Raw genomic sequence first — 27,900 nt, 5'->3', positions numbered from 1 at the left:
ATAATAATAATAATAATAATAATAATAATAATACTCTACAGAGTTTGGAGGAAGGAGAGAATTACAAATACCTCGGAGTGTTGGAATCTGATGAAGTCTCGAACAATGCTATCAAAGTGTCTGTGACGAAGGAGTACTTCTCACGTGTAAAAAGTGCACTAAAATCACACTTAAATGGCGGACACGTGATCACAGCTCTAAACACCTGGGCGGTAGCAGTTTTGAGATACACAGGAGGAGTGGTCGAATGGACGAAGGCGGAACTGGCTGGTATGGATCGGAAGACAAGAAAGATGCTCTCGATCTACAAAACCCACCAAATGAGTGCTGATGTCGACAGGTTGTACCTGCCAAGGAAAGAAGGAGGCCGAGGGCTCGTGAGTGCGTCAGATTGCGTTGAAATGGAGCAAATCAGCCTCAACAATTACATAAACAACAGTGAGGAAAAACTCCTTCGAGCCGTTCTGGTTGAAAGTGGAAATAATGTAAACGCCATTGATCCACTTACTTTCAAAAGCCAGAAACGAACAGAAAGATCTGCAAAGTGGAGAGAAAAGCAGCTGCACGGGCAGTTTTGCAGAGAGACGGAGAACATCAGCAGTAATGACACATGGTTATGGCTGAAGAAAGGAGAACTGAAGAAGGAGACAGAAGGACTGATCATCGCTGCCCAAGAGCAAGCACTGTCAACCAATGCTCTGAAAGCCAAGATACAGAAGAGAGATGTGGATGCCACATGCAGGATATGCCGAGAAAGAGACGAGACAGTGCAACATATCGTATGTGGCTGTAGTAAATTGGCGCAAAAGGAGTACAAAAGACGACATGACAAACTGGCACAAGTCCTTCACTGGGAGCTTTGCAGAAAACATGAAATACCATGTGAGAGCAAATGGTATATGCACGAACCACAGAAAGTTTCTGAAAATGATCAAGTTAAAATCCTGTGGGATTTCGATGTTCAAACTGACAATGTCATCCAGCACAGGCGTCCGGATATCATCGTCGTAGAAAGGGCTCGACAGATGTGCACAATCGTCGATGTCGCGGTACCGGGAGACAGCAGAGTAGCCGAGAAGGAGAAGGAAAAGATAGAGAAGTACCAAGACCTTGCCAGAGAGCTTCGCCGCCTGTGGAATATGAGAACGAAGGTGATCCCTATTGTCGTTGGAGCACTCGGAACAACGCCAAAGCAGCTGCGACGGCACTTGGACGATGTTGGTGTGCCAAATCGAGTGCAAACGCTCCAAAAAGCAGCATTGCTGGGGACGGCACGAATCCTGAGAAAAGTACTGGAAGTCTAAGGTTCCAGGATGGAACTTGACGTGATATTAATCTCCAAGAGATATCTTGTGAAGATAGAGATAACAATAATAATAATAATAACAATAACAATAATAACACAAGTTAAAAAAAAATTATTTCATACGTTTGAAATTATAAATCCCATCAGATCGTCGGAGGGGTACAATATATATTTTTTATAGAAATGCTCACAATTAGAATTTTGAACCCACCCAAACACCCCCTTCGCCCTCCCCATCCCGTCCCCCGGATTCCCCCCCCCCCAAAAAAAAAATAATAATAATAATAATAACGATAATAATAAAAAATAAATAAATAAATAAAAAATATAATAATAATAATTATTATTATTATTATTATAATAAGAACTAAAAAAATACAATCTAAAAAATAGATAAATGAACAAAAAATAAAGAATAAGAACGCACACCCCCTTGCTCACACCACCAACGAAAGGGCCCTTGTAAAGTGTATTGCACTCTGTCATATTCATCCGTACACGGGTGAACTTTTATTTGGGTTTGTTAATATAATTATGTACTTCAGTATGGCCTACATTGGCTCAGCCAATGAGAGTGTATAGTTTGGTGACGTATTAAATTGGTGCGAAGCTTGAAAGATTGGACCGCGACCGCGACCTACCTGTAGCAGCTGTGGACCGATAATACCGCCACCTTCTTGCTTGTGATTGAGGATTGTAGCGCAACTGCCAGTAAAAGAAGGAAAAGTAAGTATTATTAAGTAAGTATTATTAAGTAAGTATTCCCTTCTTATTACAGTTAGGAAATTGGTATTAGAACGTAGCTTCGAGACAACTTCCAGATCGCCGATGGCGATGCTGTTGAATTGCATCGGCCATTAGTTGCGTAGACGCTGGTAGGTAGAAAGCAAAATACAGTGGTCCCACCAATCTGAATTGGTGTTGCAAAAAAGACCGAACCATGATCACTGTACAACATTCTACTCTACTGTATAAAGTTCCACGCCAGTCAGTCATGTCAGTGCGATGATCATTATAATACCACTACATACCAGAAAGATGATTTCGTCTCACTTCCCTTATAATACTAATAGAGTATGTGTGTGTGTGTCCATGTTTTTGATTAGTCTGGACTCGACTTTATACTGCGACTGTGGATTGATGTTAATTAATTAATTGTTCAATTGTTTACAGTTTAAAATTTTAGTGATATTGTCTTTTATATAATGATAGAATTTGTAGAAGGTCTAAAAGACTAACTGTTAGAGAGTAGAGTCTAGTACTTCTAGACCCTTTTGGGAAAGAGTCTATGCCCCCCCCCCCCCCACAATAGTTTGCGCAAAATGGATAGATTGGTATTTTTTTTTTACTAATAATGGACTAAATAAACGTTGAAATCTATGCCATTTATGGGAAGACTTCCCATAATAACCTTTATTTAGTTTATTATTAGTAAGGGGGATAGTGGTTTGTTTATTTTGTGCAAGTTGGGGGGGGGGACATACATGTAAGGAACTCTTTACCCTTTTGGATTTTTTACCAGGTGTTGACTGTCAGGGTCTGTAGACAGTGTTCTACTTCTAGATCTACTTTTAGAACTCTAAGTCTAGACAATTGTCTTAGCCTTGATTAATAAAGAATCCATAACCAAGACACCAGGTTGAGGTAGAGAGTCGGTGCCATAATAATATGGTCATGGTGCACGGTGGTCTGTAGCATCTATGAATTAGTCGTAGCTATTTGTCGTAGCCGAAGAATCCAAAACCAAGACACCAGGTTGAGATAGAGAGTCAGTGCCATATTTTTATATATGGTCATGGTGGTCCGTAGCATCTATAAATTAGTCTAGCTAAGTAGTTGCTGTAGCTGCAGGTTAAGTTGGTTCCGCTAACCCTTACCTAGAATTCTGTGCCACACAAGACTGAGCTGATTTTGTTTTGATGCTTTACAACAAATTACATGGCATCTAACTAAGTAAGTGCAAAGTGGTAGCAGATTATTTCGTCACTCGTATGAAATTAACGTATTGAAGTTTATGGAGTTCGAACAATTATCGATGATTATGAATGTCTTTCGTAGTCAAATTGGTGTATTGGGCCAACAATGTGCATCAAATCTCATGCCTCCATGATCATGATGCTGATGATCCATTGTTAAACAATATTCAATTCCTGAATTTATTGAAAACCTGGCACCAATCAAGTAGAGTTCAATTTTCATCTTTTGTCTCTATTTTCAGACCTACCGGGGTACATGTAACTCGGCCTTCTGTTAAACATCTTTTCTACCCACACACACACACACACTCACATGTACAGGTACATGTACACAAAATACACATTAGTTAATTTGAACTGTCGCTGTAAATCTTTCCAAATGCCATACATGAATGTGTCTTCAATACATATAATACAAGTTTGTACATGTACCTGCAGTGTGTACCTGTCAAGCCACGTCATTTTGTTGATACATCTTATTTCATTTTTCATAGTTATAATAAATGCTGATTGTTTTGTCATATTGCTTGCTTATCACGTATGTAAATAGTTTTTCAATGAGTGCTATTTCTGTATAGAAAGTGTTTGTTTATATTTGCTTTTTACCTGAAAAATTAGATGAAATGAATGAAACTGAATAGACCCTCTACTCTAGTAGTACCTATGTACAGTAATAGCAATACTTTACAAACTCTTGTGCAGACCACATCATAATGAAGTCCCTTCATTTTCATGCCATTGCCAACAAGTACTCTAAAATTCATAAATGTAAACTAAGCCAAGGCATAAGTGAACAGATTTGTTAATATTGCAGTTTGTACCCTGTTTAAGGAGCCTAATAAGAAGAGATGTCTTGGACATCAGATTTCAGTGCATACGTTTCATATGTTGTACTTGTTCTACCCTGTACAGGTATCAAGTGGCATCCCTTGTCACATTGTGAGAGTAAAGGCTTCATTTTGGTTGCCTGCAAAGAAGAAGAGATGGAAACCTTTGGCGAATACGACCCAGCAACTCCGCTGGCTCAGAGTTACTGCTCGAGGATTTCTTCACGGGAGTATGAAGAACAGGGAAGCACGGAGACGTTTGCAGCCTTAGAGGTATTTTTCCACCAGTGAAACAAAGGGAACTGGCCCTGTTGCATTTAAAAGATGCAATCAAACATAAATCAGAAAATTAAGCATAACTCAGGTATCAGCCAATCAAACTTGAGTGTTCAAATGTTTGATTTTCTGACTTACAATGTTTGATCTCAATATCTAAGCTTGTGGTAGATACTGAGAGAAGGAATTTTATATATCTCTGTTTTTAGTTCAAAATTTTTATTCCACTGACCTCCATAATACTTCAATATCTTATCTTGTTTATTATGTTATTGTACCGAAGCATCATTATGTTCGAAGGAAAAAAATACCCAACATAAGACAAAGTAAAAGTGTGGTTAGACCAAAATACGACCAACTTGTTAAAAGTTTTGCATCGGGAAAAAAAAAATTGCTTCATAAAAAAAAAAGTTTATTGTCATGAGCCTTTCATTTCAAATGCTGAAAACACACATTGTATGTTCTTAATTTTCTCATGATTAATGTGTGCGGTAGCAGAGAAATAACTCAAAGGTGCAGACTTGTACTAATACTAACTAGACCATTCTTTCACTTCCCAAGGAGAGTGACTCATCAGTTTTGATGCTGTCATAAGTGGCTTTATGCAAGACTTCCAGAAGTACATGTAGCGTGGTGATTGTGTTTTGCCTTCTCTCACAGAATTTGCTTGGCTACATGGACAGCAATCCAGAGGTATTCAGGAAGATTCTGGCCAGGAAAAAGCAAGAGGATACGGAAAACGAGGGAATCTTTGCATACCTCAAGGTACAATTATCTGGATACAAAGTGATACAAAGCCGGAGCTTCCAAATTATGCAGTTGTCGACAGTCATAGGCTGTTGCATATCCCAGAGTGTATTAGTTGTAATGCTGAGTTCTCTAGACCATGTGAGAGAAAAGCAGCAGCTTATGGAATACCGGTACATTTTATGACCATGTTCCTCCACCCCTGGCAATGCCAATATCACAGCATGTTAGGGGCATCACAGATTAAAGTTCTCCATCTTTCTATCATAAATGTTGATCTTACAACTTCATAGAATTGACAGCAACTGTGCCCTTAAAATGCAACTTGGTTTGTTCTGTATTTCTGACCTCTTCATTAAAGAAATGCTTTGTAGAGTTTCATGTTTGTGAATGTTAAGTTTACCTTTCTGAGCACTCTGTGATGATAAGGTATTTTGGTTTTCTGTGCTAAATTCAAGAATTTGTGTAGACCACATCTGTTGACGTCCGAGGTGTTGTATAGAACAAATAGTGTATAGTCTTTACTCATGCAATGGAACAAGATTTTGCACTCGTGAGAAATCTTGTACCATCGCACTCGTGACCATTCAATATTTGTATTTGTATCATTACACACAACACTTTTTCCCATGTCAGTGCAAGGTGTTGGAGAGATTCAAGGGCCCAAACTTTATGCTAAATGACATCACAGAGGAGGAAACGGAAGATAGAATCTGCCAGCTACAAAGTGAGATGTGTAAAGTCTTCAATTATGCTCAAGGTTGGTATTAGTCTCTTAGTCCTAAAACATAATTCTTGCTGTATTAGAAAGAGAAAGAAATTGAAAAAGAGAAGAAGAAGAAGAAAAAAAAAACCCAACTATTCTCAAGATACTGTTTATGGGTCTCCCAGCCTTGAAGCATGGTTACACACTCCTCATGTACCTATTGGAAGAAGCAAGAGCACCAGCGTTGAAAAGAAAAATATGCTCAGATGATGTCAGAGCTGAAATAAAGTTCTAATGTGTCACTTGCAAAACCTTCTATCCTTCTTTATTGTGTGAGGAAAGACTTTATCTTTTCAGGTGTACCTGCAAAAATAGTAAAGATAATGAAATTTTTAAAAGACACATGTTTGTAGATTTACTGACACCAACACTTTTTCTTTGATTTAATGAGGTAGTCGTGTTCACCTATGTTATAAAGTTGTTTGGTTTTTTTTTTCTTTTCTTTTTTTCATTTACGTTGAGCATGATTACCTAGATGTTTGTGAGCATGATATTTGTCTGACTGTACAACTCCAAACATTCAAGAATAGAATCTATGTTATGAATCACATCAGGTCTACAAGAAAAATAAAAATAATGGAACATATATTACTGTTGAAGAACAATGGGATTTTCTTTGTTCTGTGTTTTTGGTAAACATAAATAAAGTAAAAAAACAAGCACAAAAGCTGTGTGTATGCCTATGGTAGCACAGCTTAGAATTCTCAGAGGTTGAGAAAAGACTAAAGCCAAGGCTGGTAGGATTCATAACCCATTTGGGGTAGAAAATCTGGAAATCTTCTTGAGATGCTGTCAACTGTAACTTCAGAGATTGAGAAGCTAAAGCATCTAGTTCCTGCTTCAAGAAAAATTGGATAGTATTAGTGATTTGTGTTTGACCACAAACAAAACAAAACAAAACACAAAAATCTTAGTGCATCAAAGTTCTGTGAGTACAGATGAAGTCTTAATATGTGGGTTTGATTCCCAAAACAGATACAAAATCTAGTCCAGTTGCAAAGCGCTTCTCCAAGCGTCTGGCTGCAAAGCGCTCCACTAGGGGCAACCACCAGCGAGTGGCTCCGAAGAGGACCAAGGGCCCTGCACCCCCACCACCTCCTCCGTACCCTCCCCCCGGATCAAACAAGAAAGACTCTGTCAAAGAAGACTCCACTGAAGTGGGGGAGTCTGTACTCAGTATCACTCCATCACCACGGAAACCTCTCCGGAATGGTTCGGGATCTGGCAGCAGAAAAGATGGGAACAAGAAAGGCTCCAGGGAGGCGAGGGAAATATCTGCTCGACCATCAGTTGCTCCTCCCCCTCCCCCTCCTCCTCCTCCTCCTCCCCCAATGTCCCAGATGCCTACACCCACCCCTGGAAGCAGCACCAAGAAGCCACTACAAGAGAGGACAAACACAGTAAGCATGCAAAACCCCATTCACATTTTAGAAGTAAAGCTGTTTACCATAAAGTTTTGTAGCACCATTCACATTTGTGACTTGAAGCTACCATGAAGTTCCATAGCCCCATTTACATTTATGAAATAAAGATATATAATGTTCCATGTACATAGCACACATATTTGTTTTCATCATAGAAATGATAAAAAGTTTGGAATTTGCCCTATAAACAAGTACAACCCCCTATGTGTGGAAACCTTGTCTTTTAGGAAATCAGTGCTACCTAGTATTGTGCATACACATATGATTGAGTAAAGAAATGAAAAAGACATTGATTTGAAATTTTATACTGCATTTACCATTCATCAAATTCAACTCATATGCATCATAATTATTTTATTCTACTGTAGCATCTGTTTCATCATCATTGGTAGGGTGTTCCTGTATGTGAAAAGCATCCATGGTGGCATGCGCGTAGGTGCACAGTATACTTGCATCTTGCGCCTTCCACTTTCCAGCGATGAAAGCCACCATTAGAAAAAGGAAAAGGGGGAAAATAGGAAAATACCAAGGGTGTGGCATGCTTAAATGCAGTTATTTTGCAGACTTTTCAAAACTTGTGTTTTAAGCCAGAAAGTGCATTCTAGGGAGATTCGAACTGCCTGACATCTGCTCTTGTCATATGACTGTAATATTCTAAGGACAGTTTATCTGACAATTAATTGTTGATTAGTTGTTTGTTTGTTTGGTTATGATGTTTTTGATTATTCATTCATTTGTTATTGTTTCTTATTTGTTTATCTTTTTTTTCTGCTCAATGCAGATGACCACCCCAACTGGCCTGCCTCAGAGTCCTGCTAAGAAGAGCATCCTGAAATCTGACCCTCGCTTGACTCAACTCAAGAAAGTTGGGTAAGTTATGAGGATGAGTCCTGAGTATACTTGGGCATGGGTCTATGGGAAATGTGTGTTGTAGCAAAATCAGTCCATCCTCGATGGATTAAGATTCCAGCTGCAATCAAGTCTTGCAAGTAGACAGCATATTTGCTAGTTGGTTCAATGAACCTACAAACCTTACCAAAAAAATTCCCTCTTTTGTTGATCAAATGAAAAGTTCCAGCAGGCAGCTAATTTCTTGCCACTTCCAAACTTTTGGAGAAAAATTATGAAATTCAATGCTTCTTACACAATCTTCAGTTACCACGAATTAAAAAGATAAAGATATGAATGTTTCTTTGCTGTTTGAAGCACTAACTACATAACACTAATTATGTAGATCACCCTTTGATTTTTTAAATGTTCATTTATATATTGTTTATTTTGTGTTTGTGATGAGGTTACCATGATAATAGAGCTTCCACATTGATATTCCACTACCTCAATTAAGGGTTTTACAAACCCACTTGCCAGCATACCCAGGGGCAACCAAAATCGCTCTGTAGATTTGCATTAAATCTTATGACACTCAATGAGGCAGAGGCTTTTTGTTTGTATTGTCAAGCAATATTTATACATGTAATAAGAATCTGTGCCTGTTGTTATAGCATATGATGGTAAGTTTACCCAGACTTACTGTAAATATCAAAACTTATTAATGACTTTGTAATAAAAAAAAAAAAATTGTTTTTTCTTGTTTTTTGGTCTTTCCATCATTATTTCAAAACATTGGCTCATTTATGCTTGTATTTTTTTCATCATGTATGTCTTTTTTATTCATCTGACTGTTACTTTATGATTGCACATTTGTGTGTAATTATGCATTTGCTTTGATATGTATATTAATGTATGTATTAATGTAGGTTAATATCTGTACGCATGTTGCATGGATGTACCTGTACATATATGTTATTTGTGCCCATTTAGGACTCAGAGTAGTGAGGATCATTTTAAATACCCTATACAATGTATTCTGTAATTATGCCATTTAAGTTTGTTTTCTTTATCTGTTTCTTGCCTCCTTTCAGCTCCACCACCTCTTTGGATTCTATCTCTAGCATCCATGATGAACTGCTGGCCTTTGACAAGGGCAAGCTGAAGACGGTCAAATCGGGGTGAGCTTCTCTCTGTCAGGGGTGCTTTGCTCATGGTCTTTCATCACTGCCCCTTCATAAAACATTGTTTAAAGGGATTGTATAGTTTTGGTCAAGACCTAATGTCAGGTTTATAACATTTCTTTTTGTGTGTGTGAAATGATGAGAAATCTCTTATGAAATATGAAAGAGCATGTAATTCCTAGAAGGATTCAACGTTTAGTTGATGAAAATTGGTCTTGAAATAGCTGAGATATCCAAAAAAGCAATCCTAATAAAATTGACAAGCCACAACTTTTGTTAGGATCTCTTTGTTTTACCTTTTTTTTATATCTCAGTCATTTCAAAACTGATTTTCATCAAATAAAGTTTTTGATTCCCCTTAGAATTGTTTGCTCTTTAACATTACCTAGAGTGGTTTCTAAATATCTCGCAAAACATTACAAGCTGAATCCTCACCTCAACCCGTACTGTACAGTCCCTTTAATGATGTGCCTGTGACAAAAGATTGGAAAGAGTTCTTTTTGTTCCGACTTATTAAAATTTCCGAAAATGGAAACTCTGCGAAATACATGGTGTAAAGATGCAGTACTAGTACATGTATTTAAATACGTGGCAGGTGTCTCTTCCTTATCAGTATTCTTACATTCAGTGCCATTACAACATGATCCCCTAAACCCTAATCTGGCCAGGCTTTTTTGGCTATGCTGAATCCAAGGGGGGCAGATCCCGATGAATGGTTTACTGATATAATATTACACCTCTAAAAGGGCGATGTCTGTATACTATTACACACTCTCTTTAAGCGAACTCTGTGGACTTCTCACAAGTCTGCCTAATATTCCCTTCGATGTTTATATGTAGGCAGTGAATGATTCATACTCTATTTTATAAATTCCTTTTCTGTTTTGTTTGTTCAGGTCACCTGGCCGTACACCAAAGAAGAGGGCTCCCTCCAAGCCACCAAGAAGTGGGGTGCCATTGACCCTGAACGTGGACTCCTTCAACCAGAAGATTCTGGAGAAGTTCAAAAATGTGCACAGTCCCAGCGGGCCGTATGGCAGCCCCAACAGCAGCTGCAACAGTCCTGGCGGGTTCGACAGCTCGTCGGGCTTTACGCCATGAGCCGTGATCTACACTGCGAAACCTTCCCACTAATGGCTATATCAGTGAAGAGTCAGTCACATTTCACAGTGACTCTGCATGTGGTGTGCAAATGAAGGCTTTCCGTCATTGGTTGAGTGGATACAGTCACTTGTTATTTAGTGCGAACAAGCACTGAGTTGATTTATGTGCTGTATCATTAACCCGTTGAAGACGAGTCCCAAGTAGTATGCTCGGGCAGTTGTGTATGGGAAATGCGTGTTGCAGCAAAATCAGCCCGTCCTCAACAGGTTAACTGTGGGAAGACTTCCTTGTTTTCTTTTTTTTTTTAATCCCCCAAATTTCTTCATACTTCAACAATATATTCAGGGAATCTCTATGGTGATGCTCTAATGATTTAAAAAAACAAAACAAAAAACATGTTCATAAATGATTGCCTTTGATTTCATGAAAATTATTATAATTTCCATCGTTACCCAAATCTTGGTGAATAATTTCGGGGGTACTTGGGGACTTTACATCCTTTTTGTGCCAGGGCCAAATCCCAAAATCTCACTGTTTTAGGGCTGCATATTTTGGGCCAAGTTTAGGCACAACATATTTCACTTCTGCTGGCTCTTATGTATCTACTATTTTTCACTGCCAATTCTTTCCATGAGTTTATAATCACCTTGTGTTCCCACCCATGTCTCATTATTTTTAATGACTCTTAATGCCCCTACTGATGTTGTGTAACCTGATTTTGGGCAGTAATGTCAGAAAAGGTTGGTTTTGTGGGGTTTCTTTTTTTGTGTGTTTTACCTAGCTCTTGCTCTTACTCGGACTAGTGTAAGATTATGCACTTAAACTTGTGTTTGTTTATTTTACATTCTAGTAGGTCAAATCTTTGCAATTTTTTGATTAATGTATATATTTCAAAAAGATGTTTACTTCAACTTTTGGGATGTGTTTTGAGTAGTTGTACTATGAATTGATAGATATTTTATGTGTCTTGGTTGATAGATTGATTTCCTTTGCCATAACATGGCAGAAACTTTGAATGAGCAAACAGAATTGGAAAAATATTAACAGCCACTGATGCTGTCAATGCCTTGATGTATCATGATATTTAATATTCACACAGAAGAAACAGAATTGTGCCGTATATACTTCACAAGTTCAGTGTAACATGTATTTGACAATATGTCTTCCTCAGTAATCTTGAATATTCTAATAATATATCTTTTTAGGGCATATGTCTCATTAGAATTGACTTTAGGGTCATTTACGCAGTGTATTTACTCAACGCTTGAAGAATTTTGATATAAGGAATTGAAAATGGAATTTCTACTTCACCACAAGATATGTTCTGCACATAATTATATCTCCCATTATGATGAGTAGGTGTATTCTGCAGGCAAATTAAGTCAACAGGAATTAGAGCAACAGTAATCACCACACTCTTCCCTTGATTATGATGCTATTATCCTCATGAGAAATTGTGTATGGAAATTTTGTAGATTATGTAACTCCGGTGATCATTGTACAAAAATTAGAGAAATTCTTATCAAATATTTTTGTGTGTATCATGTTGAAATTACAAATAATCTGAGAAATTTGTGCATTTTGTGAAATTTTTAAGCACTTTTATAATGTTTCAAAACTGTCAAATAACACCTGCTTTTATGTTGCATTCATCTTGAAGAGGATATAATGGAGCTTATGACATCATGCAATGATTTAATGAAGAAGTAATTCTGTGGTCAACTTCAGTCATCACCTTTCCATACTAGATACTTTTCAATTTCATCTCCTGGACTTGGATGTCGAGGTAATGACATCATTTTAAGGAGCTGTGCATGCTCCAGGTACTCCAACACGTCCAACACCAGAATTGCGAACGCGTCTTCCAAGGATTTCACGTCCCCCTAGATTTAGGACGTGAGTGACATCATCCCTTGGCACACCAACTGCTAGCCCGCAGGAGGGGACGGGGCCATGATGTCACAGCAGTACATCATGAACGAGGTGCACTGAAAATCCAGATGACTGATAACACCGTGGACATAACAAGTGGACTACAGCAATATGGAACCGTTCGTTTACGAGAAAGGTGTTCATGTCCACACAATTGAAAAGTCCCCACTATCCCTCTGAATGCAATTTCTTATGAACATTTAACATTACAGGGGAATCTGGTCCTAACAAGCTGGTGTGGACCACTGAAATATCATTGTTATATCAAGTATATCATTATATCAGGGATAAAGACAAAATAATAAATATGGAATGATGGCTGCAAAATTACTTTTTATCTAGCTTTCCCAACACATTGTATTTTATCAACCTTGTTATAACAAGGTTCAACTGTGTCTGCTTTAGCAAGTTAAGTATTTTAGGTCTGCAATTTAGTTTCTATTTTATTCAAAGAGCATGTTTACCTATAACAAGCCCATCAAATCTAGTGATATGTTGAAGTAGTACATGTACGTGTATTTAGATTAAAAAAAAAAAAAAACATGATTTGATATGAATTTTGGATAGCATTTCTGGACTTGGAATGTATAATGGTGATGAAACTGACATATAAAGATAGGAACATAGGACTATCTCAGGCTTTCAAGTGGCCCTACTTTTCCTACTTTTTCCTACTTTTTTACTGCTGTCCCTACTTTTCCTACTTTTTTGCTCAAAATCCTACTTTTTCCTACTTTTTCCTACTTTTTTTTTGTGAAAAACCCCACAAAAAAAAAATGTGCAAGGCTACTTGAATAATCTATATTCAGAAATGATGAGTAGACTCTAGTTGCAGATTCTTACTGGTGGGGAGAGCCTCTTCAGCATGAAAGAGGGATAACACACACCAATCAACCACAAGACTGCTGCCAGCCTCAGCTTTTGCTCCTGCGCAGATGTGATTGATCCCACTGATATTGCAGCCTAGGACTTGGAGCAGTGCTCAACCAGCTCTCATCATCGCTCAAAATTACCAGGCTCTCCCAGGAGCAAAAGTGAGGCTGAGGCAGCAGGGTTGTGAGTACAAATTAAGATTTACATGTAACATCAAGAGTTCTGGTGGGTGTCGACGAAAACTACTCCAAAAAGCCTGCACATGTCCTGACTTATTCCTACTTTTTTTTCTTTAATGCCCTACTTTTTCCCTCTTTAAGTCCTACTTTTTCCTACTTTTTTAGAGATTTCATTCCTACTTTATTCCTACTTTTTTACGTTATCCCACTTGAAAGCCTGCTATCTGTACATATGAGCATGACAGGAATTGAATATTGGGTGTATATATCTAAATGTTTATTGTGTATTCATTGATGCATTGCAGATTAATATGTTTCAAAACTATGACCTGATATTATTGTTGCTTCTTGTAGCTAGCTACAAACAAAGCAAAACAGTGTTTTTATATGTGCATCATGTACAGTACATGCGATACCCCAACACATTTGTTTGATGATTCAAACTTAGAGAATCTTGGTCTTAAGCCAAGAATGTTTTAAGCAAAATGGACAGCCAAAACTTGCTATCAATATTCAATATACTGAGAATCTTATTCAAGTGCTCATGGGGGGGGGGGGGGGGGGGGTTATCTCACTGAGTGGATACAGTTTTTCTTGTCGCAAAGAAATTTAGAACATGTTTGCAATTTCTTTACGACAAGAAAAAAAAACAATTGCAACAATGAAGACTGATTTTTTTTACAACTGTTTACGAAATTGATCTCAACAGTGTACAAGTCCTGAAGAAACATAAAAGTTGTTATGTGTGAAAACATTTGTCACTCAGTATTAAAGATACCTGCCAAAGAGTAGGGTAAAATCCCAGTGACATGATTAAACACACATACAGAAAAAAAAAAACCCTGCTGATTAATGTATGAATCTTCAGGATTGAAGGAAGCAGATTGCTCTGAAGATGAAGTTGTTTATCAACCCAGATGTTTTGAGATAATAAATGAATGATGATTGAAGCTTCTCTTATGTTTTTGTGTGCTGTATAATGATTTTATTATGGATGTGCAATTTCTGACTTCTTCATGATGATTGTATTAGATAATAACATCACTAAGTCTCTGTGAATAAATCCTACTTGATCAAAACAAGAAGTGCTGCCAATGCTAACACTGTAATACATGTATATATACTTGTATATATATATATATATATATATATATATATATATATATATATATGAAGGGTTTGTTTGCAAAAACCGATAAGTCCATTTTTGAAGATTTTGAAGTACGATCTCTGTCATAAAGCACAAAATTATATCTTTTAAATGATATATTGGTCACTAAATATAAGGGTATATTTTTGAAGTTATGGTCAGAAGAAGCAAAAATGTTCTTATTATTCTCTTTATTTTTCTTGACCTTTAATTGCAAATATCTCCATTTGGCAAAAACGGACTTATCGGTTTTTGCAAACAAACTCTTCATATATATATATATATATATATATATATATATATATATATTCATACATATGGTGAAATAAATTGCACTTGGTTAATCACGCATTTGTCGTCCATAGATGTATAAACTGCATTCAAGACCATGTAATATTATCAATGCAGTGTAATACTGTACATACGTATTGGGGTACAACCAAAATATAATTAACTAGGAAAGCACTCACAGAGAGTGCAGACCCCTGCCAAGCAGCTGAGCAGCTCAACATCCTACCCATACCAGGGGCAGATCCAGGAATTTCGTAAAGAGGGGGCGCGTTTACAAAATTAAAGGGGGGCGCACGCACCCCTCCCCCCATTTTTTTCTTTTTATTTCTTTTGTTTCAACAAAAAATAAAGGGGGGGCGTGCGCCGGTTGCGGTCCTCCCTGGATCCGCCCCTGCATACACAATAATGATGACAATCTTACTTATTTCCCAATGTTTCTATTACAAGCCTTTCTGTTGTGTCCAGGAACAATAAACCGCATTAATTGCCAATTGTGCCTCAAGCGCATGCTCAGTGCACATACAATGTAATATATCATGCACATCTCAAATATGCACAACTTTATATGTCCCTCATTTGTTGACAAATTATAATCCATTACAAGAAAAAGAAAATTGCCCTGGATCTGGATGGTTTAAATCCGCATCACTACCAAACTTTAATCATCTGTCCCTTGTGTCATCAACTTCTGTAGGATTTATCCAAATCCATATACAGTGTACGCTACTACTATTCAAGTTATTTTGCAAATACATGTAGACTACAAAATGAAATCAGCACTGACAAGAATTTAACCTCTGTGGTAATTATGAACACATCCACAGTAGAAAGAAGGGAGATAGAGGGGCAGAGAGAGGTAGAGATCTATGTAATTACAGAAGGGTAGATGGCCATGATGAAGATATACACTCAGCAAAAACAGAAAAACACTTTCTCAAGTTCATGTTTTCCATAGATTTTGTTGATAATCAATGTATCATATACCATATTAAAGGTGATTTAATTGGCTATCAAGCCAGTAGGTTAATACAAAGGGAAAGTTTACACATAGGTAAACACATTCATTTTTGTCCTCCAAGGCAGAAAATTAAGAATTGCAAATTTTGCCACGTCTTTTATTTGGCAATATACCCTTCAAGATAACAATGACAAAAAAAAAACACAGTTTAAACACAATGAGAGATATGAATGAAATAGCAATAACCAGTCTTTTAATCTCTTTATAACATCAAACAAAAATAAAGTGAGAAACTAAAAGGGAAAATTTTAATTTTCTGTCTGCTTAAAAAACTTCATATGGCATAGGGAGTTTATTTCTATCTTTTAATTAGTGATTTAAGGATTCATGAGATGAATAAGAACCAAATATTATTTACAATTTTTCTAATTTGAAAACAAATTGAAATTTCTACCAATTTTAAAATATTGCTTCTCTTGTTTCATTTGAATTTGGATTTGATTGAAGATTCTTCTTTTTTCCGCCTATTTTTTTGGCCTTCATTGATATCTTAGGCTTCAAAGATATTATAGAAATCAAAGGTTTATTTTTGCAACTTAATGCATGTATCTAATATTATGTTAAATTTGTCTTATGTTATTATTGTTATATGGAAGAGCACTTACACATAAATGACAACTTGTTCATTACTGCAATTTGTACTTTTGTGCTTTGGAGGAGAAAAACAAATGTGTTCACTCATGCCTAACGTTTCCCTTTTTATTGACCTACCAGATTGATAGCCAACTAAATTACCTTCAATATAGTATATAATACATTAACTTTTAGCCAAATATTATATGAGAAATATAAACTTGAAAAAGTGTTATTTTTGCTGAGTGTACATGCTATAAATAATTTCTCTGTTGAGTTCTTTCCTGTAGTTCATGCCTGTTGCCACCCATCAAGCAAAATGCTTAAGACTTGCTTTACTGGATGTCTTTTTCTACCACGAACAAAAATAACCTTGAAATACTGCCGTATAAAAATCACAGTAACTTGACACATATCGTACATTAACAATTGAGAGGCAAGAGGCCGTGGGGGTGGCCACAGGGGGTGGCCATGGCACATATGATCGTGACACTAGGTGGCGCTATTATTATTTTCTTGCGTCGGAAAAGCGAAAGCTTGCGCGCTGGTGCCAAAAATCTCTTCAAATGTTGCGAAATTTTGTGACAGTCATTCATTATGGAAGACGTGACTAGTAAACCTTGGGAGGAGAAAAAAGCTGGCGACGATGAGTCTCAAGTTCAAGTTGTGAGTCAGAAAGGTGAGCTCAGTGAAACTGTTTGTATTTTCCCGCAAAATTGTTAAAATGGCCATCCGGCATTACATAGCTTATAGTGTATGGGCGGCCGTACTAACGTTAGATTCTAGGGCCAATGTGTTCCCAGCACTGACTCACAGTGTTTGAGTTCAGTGGTTCCCAGTAAGTTGGTGGTGTACATTTGTCTACTGTGCAAGGCGTCTGGGCCTCTCGGTCGAGCTAGCTAGCTGTTGACTAACACGAGACGTAGCTGGCAGACGAGTGTTAGTTATGGTGTAATGGTAGTGTGTTTCTCTCAGTCATCAGGAACTGGATGGAGTGGAGTTGATGTGTTTGCAAGCTGTGGAACAAGGTGTCAACTTTCCCATTGACATTGTCAGGCATTGATCCCAGGACCCAGGTACACCTGCACATGTAGTGACAAAAAATTAGATCTAGCGTTAGAACCGTATCTAGACTCTATAGTCAATAGGGCCTACATGTAGTTCAAGGGTCCTCTAACATGTTACAGACTGACCAATGGCAATGCTGACAGGAGGACCAGTCCTTTCGTTGGTCTGTATCAGGTGGATGCAAGGTGTTATGAACTGACTCGTACAGTTGTACAGTACCGTCTGAGCTGAGTTAGTGATTACAATTGTGTGGATGTGGTGTGATGTGATAGCCAGCCAGATGTAGATACGTTTACTGTACTCTGTAGGTTGTACATTTTTCGAGACAATTTTTATTAAGCGTTTAAACATACCCCTCTGGCGTTCCCTAGGCTCTAAACGGAACCCTGTCACTTTATTTAGATGGAGAGTCTAGTCGATAGTCTATAACGTTACAGTTCAGTAGCTTATCAACATTGAACATGTACTTAAACTTAGACAGTGTGGTAGAGTGTACCATAATTTATAAAATTTATGTCAATGTCCCCCCTTCAAATATATCGAGTCGCAATTTCTCACCATTTTCAGTGTCACTAGTCACTTTTTGGTCCTAGTCATAAACATGTTCATCTACGATCCACAGATTTGTACGTTTTTATCACGTTATTCTTCATTAATTGTGAGAATGTTGGTAGCTGTATAATCCTCATCTCGCTTTGAGTCTTTCGAAATATTTTACTCATACTTTATGCCCCCCCATTTGTTTTTCTGTGCTGTAAAAGTGTAACCGCACACATTTCCAAATATGAATTCAGCTTGATGGCGCACTTTGCTTTATCTCCTCTTAACCTTAATAATAATAACTGTCCTTGTCTCTCCCATGTCTTGCTAGAAATTTAATTTATGACTGGTTTTATTCTTGAATTTGAAAAAAAAAAAGGCTATGAAATTAAAAATGCTTGATAGCACAGGTCTAGTTCTACAAATGCGAAGTGCACATCGATCAGCTATGATATGATGTACATTGATGTACACTGTATGGTACTGTAAAAGTGGAGATTTTTGCAGTGTTGACATTTTCGCTCATTTTAGTGCAACCAGAAACTGGCACAGAAATAAAATCATTTATATGATATGAATGTTTTTGCTTGCCATATGTATGTTTCAGTATTAAAGGTAGTAGATCCTTTGATTCCCTGGAATTTCAAAAAACATGCCAAGCTCTTCTCACTTGCGAAAAATTATAGTTGCACAAAAATATCAACTTTTACAGTGTGCAGTGAGATAGAAAATTTGTGTTGTTTGAACATTTATAGGCCTATGATGTAAAGATTAGATTCATGATGTAAAAGAGAAAGAGAGGTTGTAGTTCACTCAAATGTAAATTGCAGTGACACAATGCGCGGTGAAGTCCTTGAAGAAACAACTGTTAATGTGTGTTGGTTTGTAATCAAAGAAGTATTTGTACCTGGAAGGGGGGGGGGTAGGTGGAGGATAGAAGCAACATAAGGGAAGTGTATGGAAAGCAAATAAATAGCGAGAGTGGAAGAGGTGGTGGCTGGAGGTTGAGGTTGTGCTGATGGAGATGGGGAAATGAGAGACAGGGACAGTTGTGAGGAAAAATAGAGTGAGAATCGGGTGAAGTGTTCAGAAGTCGATGGAAGGAGAAGGATGAACCAGGCAGAAAGGAGGGAGCATAGGGGGAAAGAAGAAAGTTGGAAAACCCAATGTATTTAATTTATAGTATTTCAAATATAATATACAATGTACAGTGCACTCCCGTTATAACGAAATGCTCGGGACCGGCAGTTTTCTTTCATTATAACGAAATTTCGTTATAACCGAACAAATACAATATATAACGAAAACAAGGAACCACGTATATTATGTTTGCTGAATACTCATCATACACTGCAAAGCTATGTGATATGTGATGGGATATTCACTGTATTACAATAATAAACGCAAGTTCCCCTCTGAAACTGTGTGTGACACAAGGAGCGAACACACAGTGGTGTGAAGCGTTCACCCATGCAGAGACGCTATAAATGCTTGTTCCGCTACATATTTTCGAAAGCAATTCGCATTTCGTTATAATGGAGCACATTTCTTTTGTTTTTCTTTGTCTGTAGCGCTCGGAAAAGACTTCGTTATAACGGAAATTTCGTTATAACCGTGTTCGTTATAAGCGAATTTTGTACTATAGACTTTAATGGTGATAATTTTGGGACCAGAAGATTTACTTCGTTATAACGAAATTTCGTTATAACCGTGTTCGTTGTCACGGGAGTGCACTGTAGTCTGAAAATCATCTGCATGTCTCCTTTACACTACTGCTAGTACAGTATGTATATTGACATTTTAATACTACAGGTACTTGCAAGTAGAAAATGCATCTCAAGAATGAAGGTTTGCAACAAGGTTGAGAAGGAAAATTCTGAAATACATTGTATCCTCGAGCAGTGACTGTTTCAGATACAGAGTATAACCCTTATAATATGAAATTATTGTATCCTTTTGTTTCAAACCTGATACTCTGTTCTGTTTTGTATCATACAAAAAATGTTCTTTGTGTGACTGCAGGTCAGTTAATTAGTTTCTGTTCCTCTCTCTATAGATATTCATGACTTTTGGGACCATGTTTCGGGAGAAGAGCGCATCTCTGACGTGTGTACTACATTCTTGTCTGAGACAAGACAGGTTACAGACAAGCTGTATGCAAACAGTGCATCTCTCTCAGGTAAAAATAAGTAATTTTTCTGTGCAAAATAGAGTTCATGAGGATTTAAAATTTTGAATATAGGAAAGATAGAGTTACAAGATAAAATGAGGAAACCCCATGGCAATAAACTCGCCTACAACAATATACTTCAGTAATTCTAACAAGGTGAACTTGGCAGTGTTGACTTCTCATGACTGCAGTATACATAATTTAGCTACCCCCTTTTTTAATACATTTGCAACAAGCACCTGTTGTAACAAGGTAGTGTCGGTAGTCCCAGTGGCCTCATAAAACGCTTCCTTGTATAACAGGTACATTGCATAGAAGACTATCTTTGTGCAGATATATTTCCAGAACAGAGGGGTGCAGTTGTGTTTCTTTCATAAGTTTTTGAACCTACTACGGACTAATCTAAAGAATGAATATTTTGTTTTCCAGATCTCAAAGACTGATGAATTCATTTATAAATGAATTTGTTATTTATATCACTGATTGATGTAGCAGAGAAGCATAATAAATCTATACGATTGCATCAAAGTATCTGAAGTATTACATGTCTTTGGAGAATAATAATACTGTCCACCATTTTCATATTATTTTAACAGTTTAGCTGGCTTTGCATGTATTTTTTTTTTCATACAAAAAATGTCTAGGAGATTTTCATTGTTTTCAGGATGCTTTTGTGTTCAAATCAAACATAAACAAGGTATTTTTTTGGTGGAGTACAAGAAACTAAAGGCAGCTTCTTTAGATCATGATCTAGACGTGTACGGTATGCATAATATGCCATGACTTGCACTAACATTTTTTTTTTCTTGAGCTTGTTTTCCTGTAGAATGCAGTAGCTGCTCCATGCATCAGATATGCTACTCAATAATTCAACATCACTATATATTGACATGGCATGTTATACCAAAAATGCTTACTTTTACAGAGAAGTTTGCAGTCGCTAACTTCCTTCTCCAAGTCGGAGCGCTGCAGTTTCGCATCCAGAAGAATCCGGACAATGCTGATGAACTACAAACCATTAGTGAGTTTTGACGTCTAATTATGAGAAAATTGACCTGGATTTTCATTAATCTTCAGTATAAAAGAAATTAAGAAAAAAAAAATCTTGATTTTGATAAAGCATTGATTGATAGACATATTCTGCAGTTAGTCTCAGTGGTATTATCATTTAAGGCAAATTAACCGTATGCTTGCATCATATTTGCTGCTTTGAAGTGTCTGAGACCAGTGGTGCAGCTCTGTAATTGATGCTGGAAATGTTTTTGACAGAATCAGAAAAAAAACCCTCAAAATGTTGTTAAATCGGAAATTTTTATGCATATTGTACCACCAGAAATTGGCACAAAAGCAAAAGCATGCAAATATTTTTGCCCTTAATTTAATACATTACTGTGTATGCTGTTTTGATTAGCAGAATTCAAAATCTGCAATATTCATCTCTCTCGGCAGAGTGCATTATTTGACATGGAAATGATCACCTCTTCCTACTGAAGCTGTAGCCAGTGCTTAAAGATAATATAAAGTTTTGGTACCTCAAAAGTTTCCCCGAGTTTCCTTGTCTTAGTTTGTTTCAGGTTGAAGTACCTTTCATATAACTATCACTGTGAGACTTACTCGCCCCAAAGTGCTCTCATGTCTTAGTAATCATGCAATAATGGTTTCGTACAATACGTACAATTGATTGTCGCGGTACTGCGTCAAGTCAAACTAACGGCTCGTTCGAATTTTTAGCTCACCTGAGCCGAAGGCTCAAGTGAGCTATTGCGATCGCTCTTCGTCTGGCGTCCGTCGTGCGTCGTGTGTAAACTTTTTACAATTTCACCTTCTTCTTGAGAACCCCATAACCGATTTTCACCAAACTTGGCAGGTAGCATCCCTAGGGGGATAAGATCTCAATTTGTTCAAATGGGCACCATGGCCCACCTGGGGGGCCCCAGGGGGGCCCAAACACCCTAAAATTAAGGAATCTTTAAAAACTTCTTCTCTAGAACCAGAAGTAATAGAGCTAAGTTAATACTATGAGTTAGTACATTGATGACTGTAGTTTCAAATTTGTTAATGGGGGAATCAGGGGTGCCCCCCTTGAGACCCAGGGGAGGGGGGTAGGGAGGGGTCCTAATGGGGCCTAAATTGTACATTTTCATCTTCACTTTGATATCCCCATGTCTGATTTTCACCAAACTTGGTAGGTAGCGTCCCTATGGGGATACAGAGGTGTAGGATCTCATTTTGTTCAAATGGGCCCCATGGCCCTCCTGGGGGGCCCCCAGGAGGGCCCAAACCCCCTTAAATTAAGGAATCTTTAAAAATCTTCTAGAACCAGAAATGATAGGGCTTAGATAACACTATGAGTTAGTACATTGATGATTGCAGTTTCAAGTTTGTTCATGGGATTGGCGGAATCAGGGGTACCCCCGCCCCCCTTGGGACCCAGGAGAGGGGATGGAGAGAAGTTGTACACTGCAGTTGTAATGGGGCCTGAATTGTACATGTTCATCTTCTTCTTGAAAACCTCATGATGAATTTTGACCAAACTTAGCAGGTAGCATCCCTAGGGGGACAGAATCTCAATTCCTTCAAATGGGCACCATGTCCCTCTTGGGGGGCCCCTAGGCCCCCCCCCCCCCCCCCCCCACACACACACACACATTAAGGAATATTTAAAATCTTCGCCTCTAGAACCAGAAATGATAAAGCATAGTTAATACCATGAGTTTGGACATTGATGACTTTACAGTAGTTCCAAGTTTGTTCATTGCAGATCCAGGGCTGCTTGCCCCCCCCCCCCCCCACACACACACACACCCTGGAGTTGAGGGGGGGGGGGGGGGAAATCCATATGCAGACCTAAGTTTCCAATGTTCTCAGGTAAGAGTGTGCAAGAATGCATGGAAGGTGATATTGCGATACTCAGATGAGTGCGTGACCCCCTGGTCTCTTGTTCGGAGCCCGCTCTGCTCTGGTACGAAACCATTATTGCATGATTACTAAGACATGAGAGCACTTTGGGGCGAGTAAGTCTCGCAGTGTTAGTTATATGAAAGGTACTTTAACCTGAAACACAAACTAAGACAAGGAAACTCAGGGAAACTTTTGAGGTACCAAAACTTTATATTATCTTTAATGTTAGGTAATGTGTGATAAATGACAATATTCAGTAGTTATCACAATGAGAGTCGAGACAATGTTTTCCTGGAAGAATACTGAAAAGTTAAGCAATCCATTGAATTTTGACAATTGTTTTGAATCCTTGCTTAGTACGAGAGGATACAAATGTATATAATTTGAACTAGAGAAATGAAATGAAAAAAAAAATGAAATGGAGAGAGAATATATGCTCTGAGGTACTCAGTATGGGCATGACTTGATAGAGTTACATCCAAATCGATTTATTTAAGTGATGGTTCACCTTATGATATGGATTTCAGTGCAGGTAATAGTGCATTATTTACTTCCAAATTTCCACAACCATACAGTTATTTTACAGAAGCCAGAGCACACACAAGCAAAAGAAGATGGAGTGGGTGTTAAGGAAGAGGAAAAGGAAACTGAAGATGGGTTTGTGCCATATCGTGCCAGAGAAAGTGAAGAGAGTGAGGTTGGTGCCCCCATGGTTGAATCTCTTCCCATGATTGACTCTCCCGCAATGAATGACTCTCCCGCAATGGTTGACTCTCACCCAGTGATTGACTCTCCACTAGTGATTGACTCTCCCTCGCATGCTAATCTGCAGCCGGTGGAAGAAACTGCACAGTATGTGTGCCACTTGTGCAAAGCGGCTTTCACCACTCCCTGGGATCTGGATTTACACATCATGGATAGATGTGGACAGCCCAATAAGAGGGGAAGGCCACGGAAGGATCATAAGGAGGACTCTGGCATGGATGAGCCATCAACTGATGTTCCTTGTTCCCCGCGGAGAAGCAGTCGGCAGCAAGTGCAACAGAAGATTGGGGGAAGAAGAAAGCGTGGAAGGCCACGCAAGTTTTCACCCGTCGCTCCTGCTGAGGTTCCTAAGGTTGTTGGGAGTCGTCGAAAGAGAGGCAGGCCTCGTAAAGTCATAATACCAGAGAAAGAGAGTGAGGCGAAGATCCCACGAAAAATTGACAGGCCACAAAAAGTAAACATTGATGAGGAAGATGAGAAAGCCGGCAAGAGAGACAGCCGCAAGTCAGAAAGAAAACGTCGCTTATATTCTCCTGTGCTGAATGTCACTAGGAGCAGAAGAAAGATTGTGTTACCTCTGAAGCTGAGAGACAGCTATTCAGCAGTGATCCGTAGGGGCTCAGAGTCGAGTGGCTCTGAGGATTCTGCAGCCTTAGAGATTGCAGATACTAATGTCACAACAAAGTCTCCTGATTCAAAACACCCAGAATCTGATGACCCGAGCAAAGAGGGTGCTGTGCAGAATCCTGGAAGCAATGGACCAGCAGGTGAGGAACCAGATTGCCCTAGCACTGGTGACTCACATGGGTCTGCTCCTGAAGAGGCTGTCACTGGGGAAAGTGAAACGGGGACGGATAAGGAGTCACAAACTCAGATGCAGGATGCCAGCAGTGGTGAGGAAATGACAGAAATTGGCAAGGAGGATGTTGAGGAGGATGCTGATGATGTTAAAAAGAAGGGAAGGCAAAAGAAGAAAAGTAGTACGGTTTGTGAAATATGTGATAAGAACTTTACCAGTGCCAGCTATACCACAAAACATATGTCCACAGTACATGGTGAAAACAGGCATAAATTTAAATGCACTGCCTGCAACAAGTTCTATGCCAATAGGTCTGGGTACAGGAAGCACTTGCTTAATCACCGAAACAAGGCCAACAACACCGTATTTCCCTGCAGTATCTGTGAAGTGCTACTTTATGACAAGACCGATCTTAAGGCTCATGAGAAAACTCACACGAGCATTTTAGACAGAGTGAAGTGTGACTCATGCAGCAGAACATTCGCTAATGAAACCCGCATGAAGAGACACCGAAATAATGTCCACACCAAGGACATTGCATATCCTTGCACTCTGTGCGAGAAGGTGTTTTATATCAAGAACCGCCTCAAGGAACACATGGTAACACATTCAGGCAAGAGGGAGCACAAGTGTGATGTATGTGGCATGGAGTTCTTCCTGGCACATCAGCTCAAGACTCACCAGAAGGTGGTCCACGTTGATGGAAAGCCATTCCTTTGTGATCTCTGCGGTTCTGGCTTCAAGAGCAAGGGAATCCTCAAACAGCACCATCTGACAAGACACACAGATCGTAAGGAGTACCCTTGCCGTGAGTGCGGAAAGCTGTTCTCCCGCAGCTCGCTTCGAAACCAGCACGAGCGGGTGCACAAGGGCGTCAATCCTCACCCCTGCGAACACTGTGGGAAGAGCTTCCGGGATAAGTTCAAACTGCGTGTTCATGTCAACTGGCACCTGGGAATCCGACCATACTCCTGTGACGTCTGCAAAAAGACATTCCTGGTGAAGGGGAACCTCACCAAGCACATGCGCATTCACACAGGTGAGAGGCCCTACATCTGTGAGGTATGTGGGCGGGGATGCATTGACTCCTCGCAGCTGAAGAAGCACATGGCCAAGCACCACAAGATCATAATTGACAGACAGCTGACCAAGGGCCCTGCCCGCAAGGATGGCGAACTGCCCTCCAGACCCAAACGCAAGCAGGCACAGCGGGCCGCGCCAAATACCGCAGAGAGCAACCCTGAGCCAGCATCAGATGCCCAGCAAGGCAGTGCCTATACCATAGCCTCGGACGCACTGATTGAGATATCGCAGCAGCTGGCACACTTGAGCAACAATGGAGGGACAACCCAGATAGTAGTCAGCAACAATCTTGTCTCCTCCGCTGACATACAGGTCCAAGGTAGTGAAGTTGTTGCCACCACAGTGGCACCCACCCCAGCTACCACTGCTGATTCTGACAATGTGTTTCCTGTTGTGCTAGAAGTTGCTTCTTCAGAAAACGAGGTCACTGTCCCTGTCACCCAGAGTATAAATGATTTCCAATCACTGGAACTCATTTCCTTGTAGTTTTTTGTTTGTTTGTTTGTTTGTGTGCTTGTTTTTAGTGTCGTAAGCTTTGATCTCTTTTTGATCCCTTTTTGTTTTATTGTGGTAGTCTTTGTACCCCTTGATATGGAAAATGACACCCAAGTCTGTGCAAATGAAAGTCTGCAGTACTTCAGGCATGATGTGTTTTATAATGGTGATTTACATTTAACACAAGAGGTACCTCTTAAGTAATGTGAAAATATTTTGATTTATAAAGTGAATGATAGTAAACTGAATAGAAATTTACATCCTTGGCGGGAAAAATACGATAAAGAAGTATCGGCTAGACTTGAAACCAGACAGTTTTTTTTTGTTAGTTGTTTCATCATTCTTTCTGGAAGGTAATACAATTTTGGTTTCAAGTAATCTTTTGACAACTCTTTTATAGCAGTGACATCCTATATGTGGTGCCTCAACCCAGTCAAAGCTCCAAACTTTTCACATGGATGATATTTGTAAATTGTTATAGAGCAAATAAGAATGTACACAATGATGCTAATGTTGATTTACTGAAATGAGAATTTTCTGAGGATCAGGAACCCATCATAAGATATATATTGGACTTTACTGAAATCACAGCAATAGTTCTTTCCATTTACATGTTCATTAGTTCCAAAGCCTGTACAATTCAATAGATACACATGCATACATGCTTGTAAACTTCAAATAATTCTCTACTGTATCCGGAAAGGGGGAGGGAGGTGTGATATATACCCCAAAAATGATTAATTCTCTTTCTTTTTTCTTTTCTTTTTTTGGTTATTTGAGCGCTTTGTCTGGAATGTCATTCAATTTATGTTTAGTTTACAGTAATTCATTTCCTTGCAGTGAGTGTACAGTGTATGTCAGTGATGGCCGCAGCTCTTTAACAGTTTTCTTTCTTTTCATTGTATATCCTGCATTTTTAGCTTGTGGACAGAAAGTGTTATTGAAGGTACAGCTACAGTGTATAAGATTTTGAAAAACAAAACAAAACAACAATCCCAAACCATTTTTAGTACATGTATGAGACTCGTTTGTAAGTAAGTTCTGTAATGAGAATTCTTCAATATTTCTTTGCATATTTACATTTTTTAAATGATTATTGTGTTGAAGATAGTGCCTACAAATTGGCAATGTTTTCATCATGCTTGACGGAGGTCTGCACTCTCGTAGTGCTCTTCTTCTTGAAGTTGTGATCAAGCACACTCAAATTGGCAACTCTTGATGTTGCATGTGAACTCACATTGAAATGCCTCTGTGCTGTACGAAATGTTGATTTTTCTATCAAATAACTATCCAGATGTATTTGAACCCTTAAAACAGTAATTTTAGATAATTTCTGTACAACCATGGACACCAAACAGGTATACATATACAATGTATACATAATGTATATTCCATCATTTTCATCGTCACAGCATACTCTGTCAGAGCATAGCTCCCCTTACAGCAGCATAGTAGAAACATCTGTTTTGAGCTTTCTGCTCTCTATTCTATCATTCTTGAATACATGTATATCCAAACCGGGTCAGCCTTCGCACTCTATGGTATCCCAATGCTACTGAGTCTTTTACATACACGGTACATGTACTAGCTTTACATAACATCATGTGTGCTGTCAGTGTGATACA

At 38.6% G+C, this 27,900-nt stretch overlaps 2 protein-coding genes across 2 annotated transcripts; both read left to right on the top strand.

The window, feature by feature from the left end:
• The first annotated feature begins 4,212 nt into the window (after positions 1-4,212).
• On the top strand, positions 4,213-10,435 carry LOC139728659 (uncharacterized). The gene is made up of 7 exons (XM_071639595.1): positions 4,213-4,382; positions 5,046-5,150; positions 5,769-5,892; positions 6,874-7,298; positions 8,104-8,192; positions 9,245-9,331; positions 10,231-10,435. Exons 1-7 carry the CDS (start codon positions 4,266-4,268, stop codon positions 10,433-10,435), a joined length of 1,152 nt encoding a protein of 383 aa, XP_071495696.1. The 5' UTR covers positions 4,213-4,265.
• A 6,580-nt stretch (positions 10,436-17,015) lies between these two features.
• LOC139728640 (uncharacterized) lies at positions 17,016-27,268 on the top strand. The gene is made up of 4 exons (XM_071639577.1): positions 17,016-17,133; positions 20,119-20,241; positions 21,158-21,253; positions 23,709-27,268. Exons 1-4 carry the CDS (start codon positions 17,052-17,054, stop codon positions 26,264-26,266), a joined length of 2,859 nt encoding a protein of 952 aa, XP_071495678.1. The 5' UTR covers positions 17,016-17,051; the 3' UTR covers positions 26,267-27,268.
• Positions 27,269-27,900: the final 632 nt, after the last annotated feature.

The sequence above is a fragment of the Diadema antillarum genome, unplaced genomic scaffold, assembly GCF_040938485.1.
Source record: "Diadema antillarum isolate AM-2024a unplaced genomic scaffold, OU_Dant_1.0 seq00000189_RagTag, whole genome shotgun sequence".
NCBI classification, from domain to species: domain Eukaryota; kingdom Metazoa; phylum Echinodermata; class Echinoidea; order Diadematoida; family Diadematidae; genus Diadema; species Diadema antillarum.
This window is presented reverse-complemented; position numbering and strand designations above follow the sequence as displayed.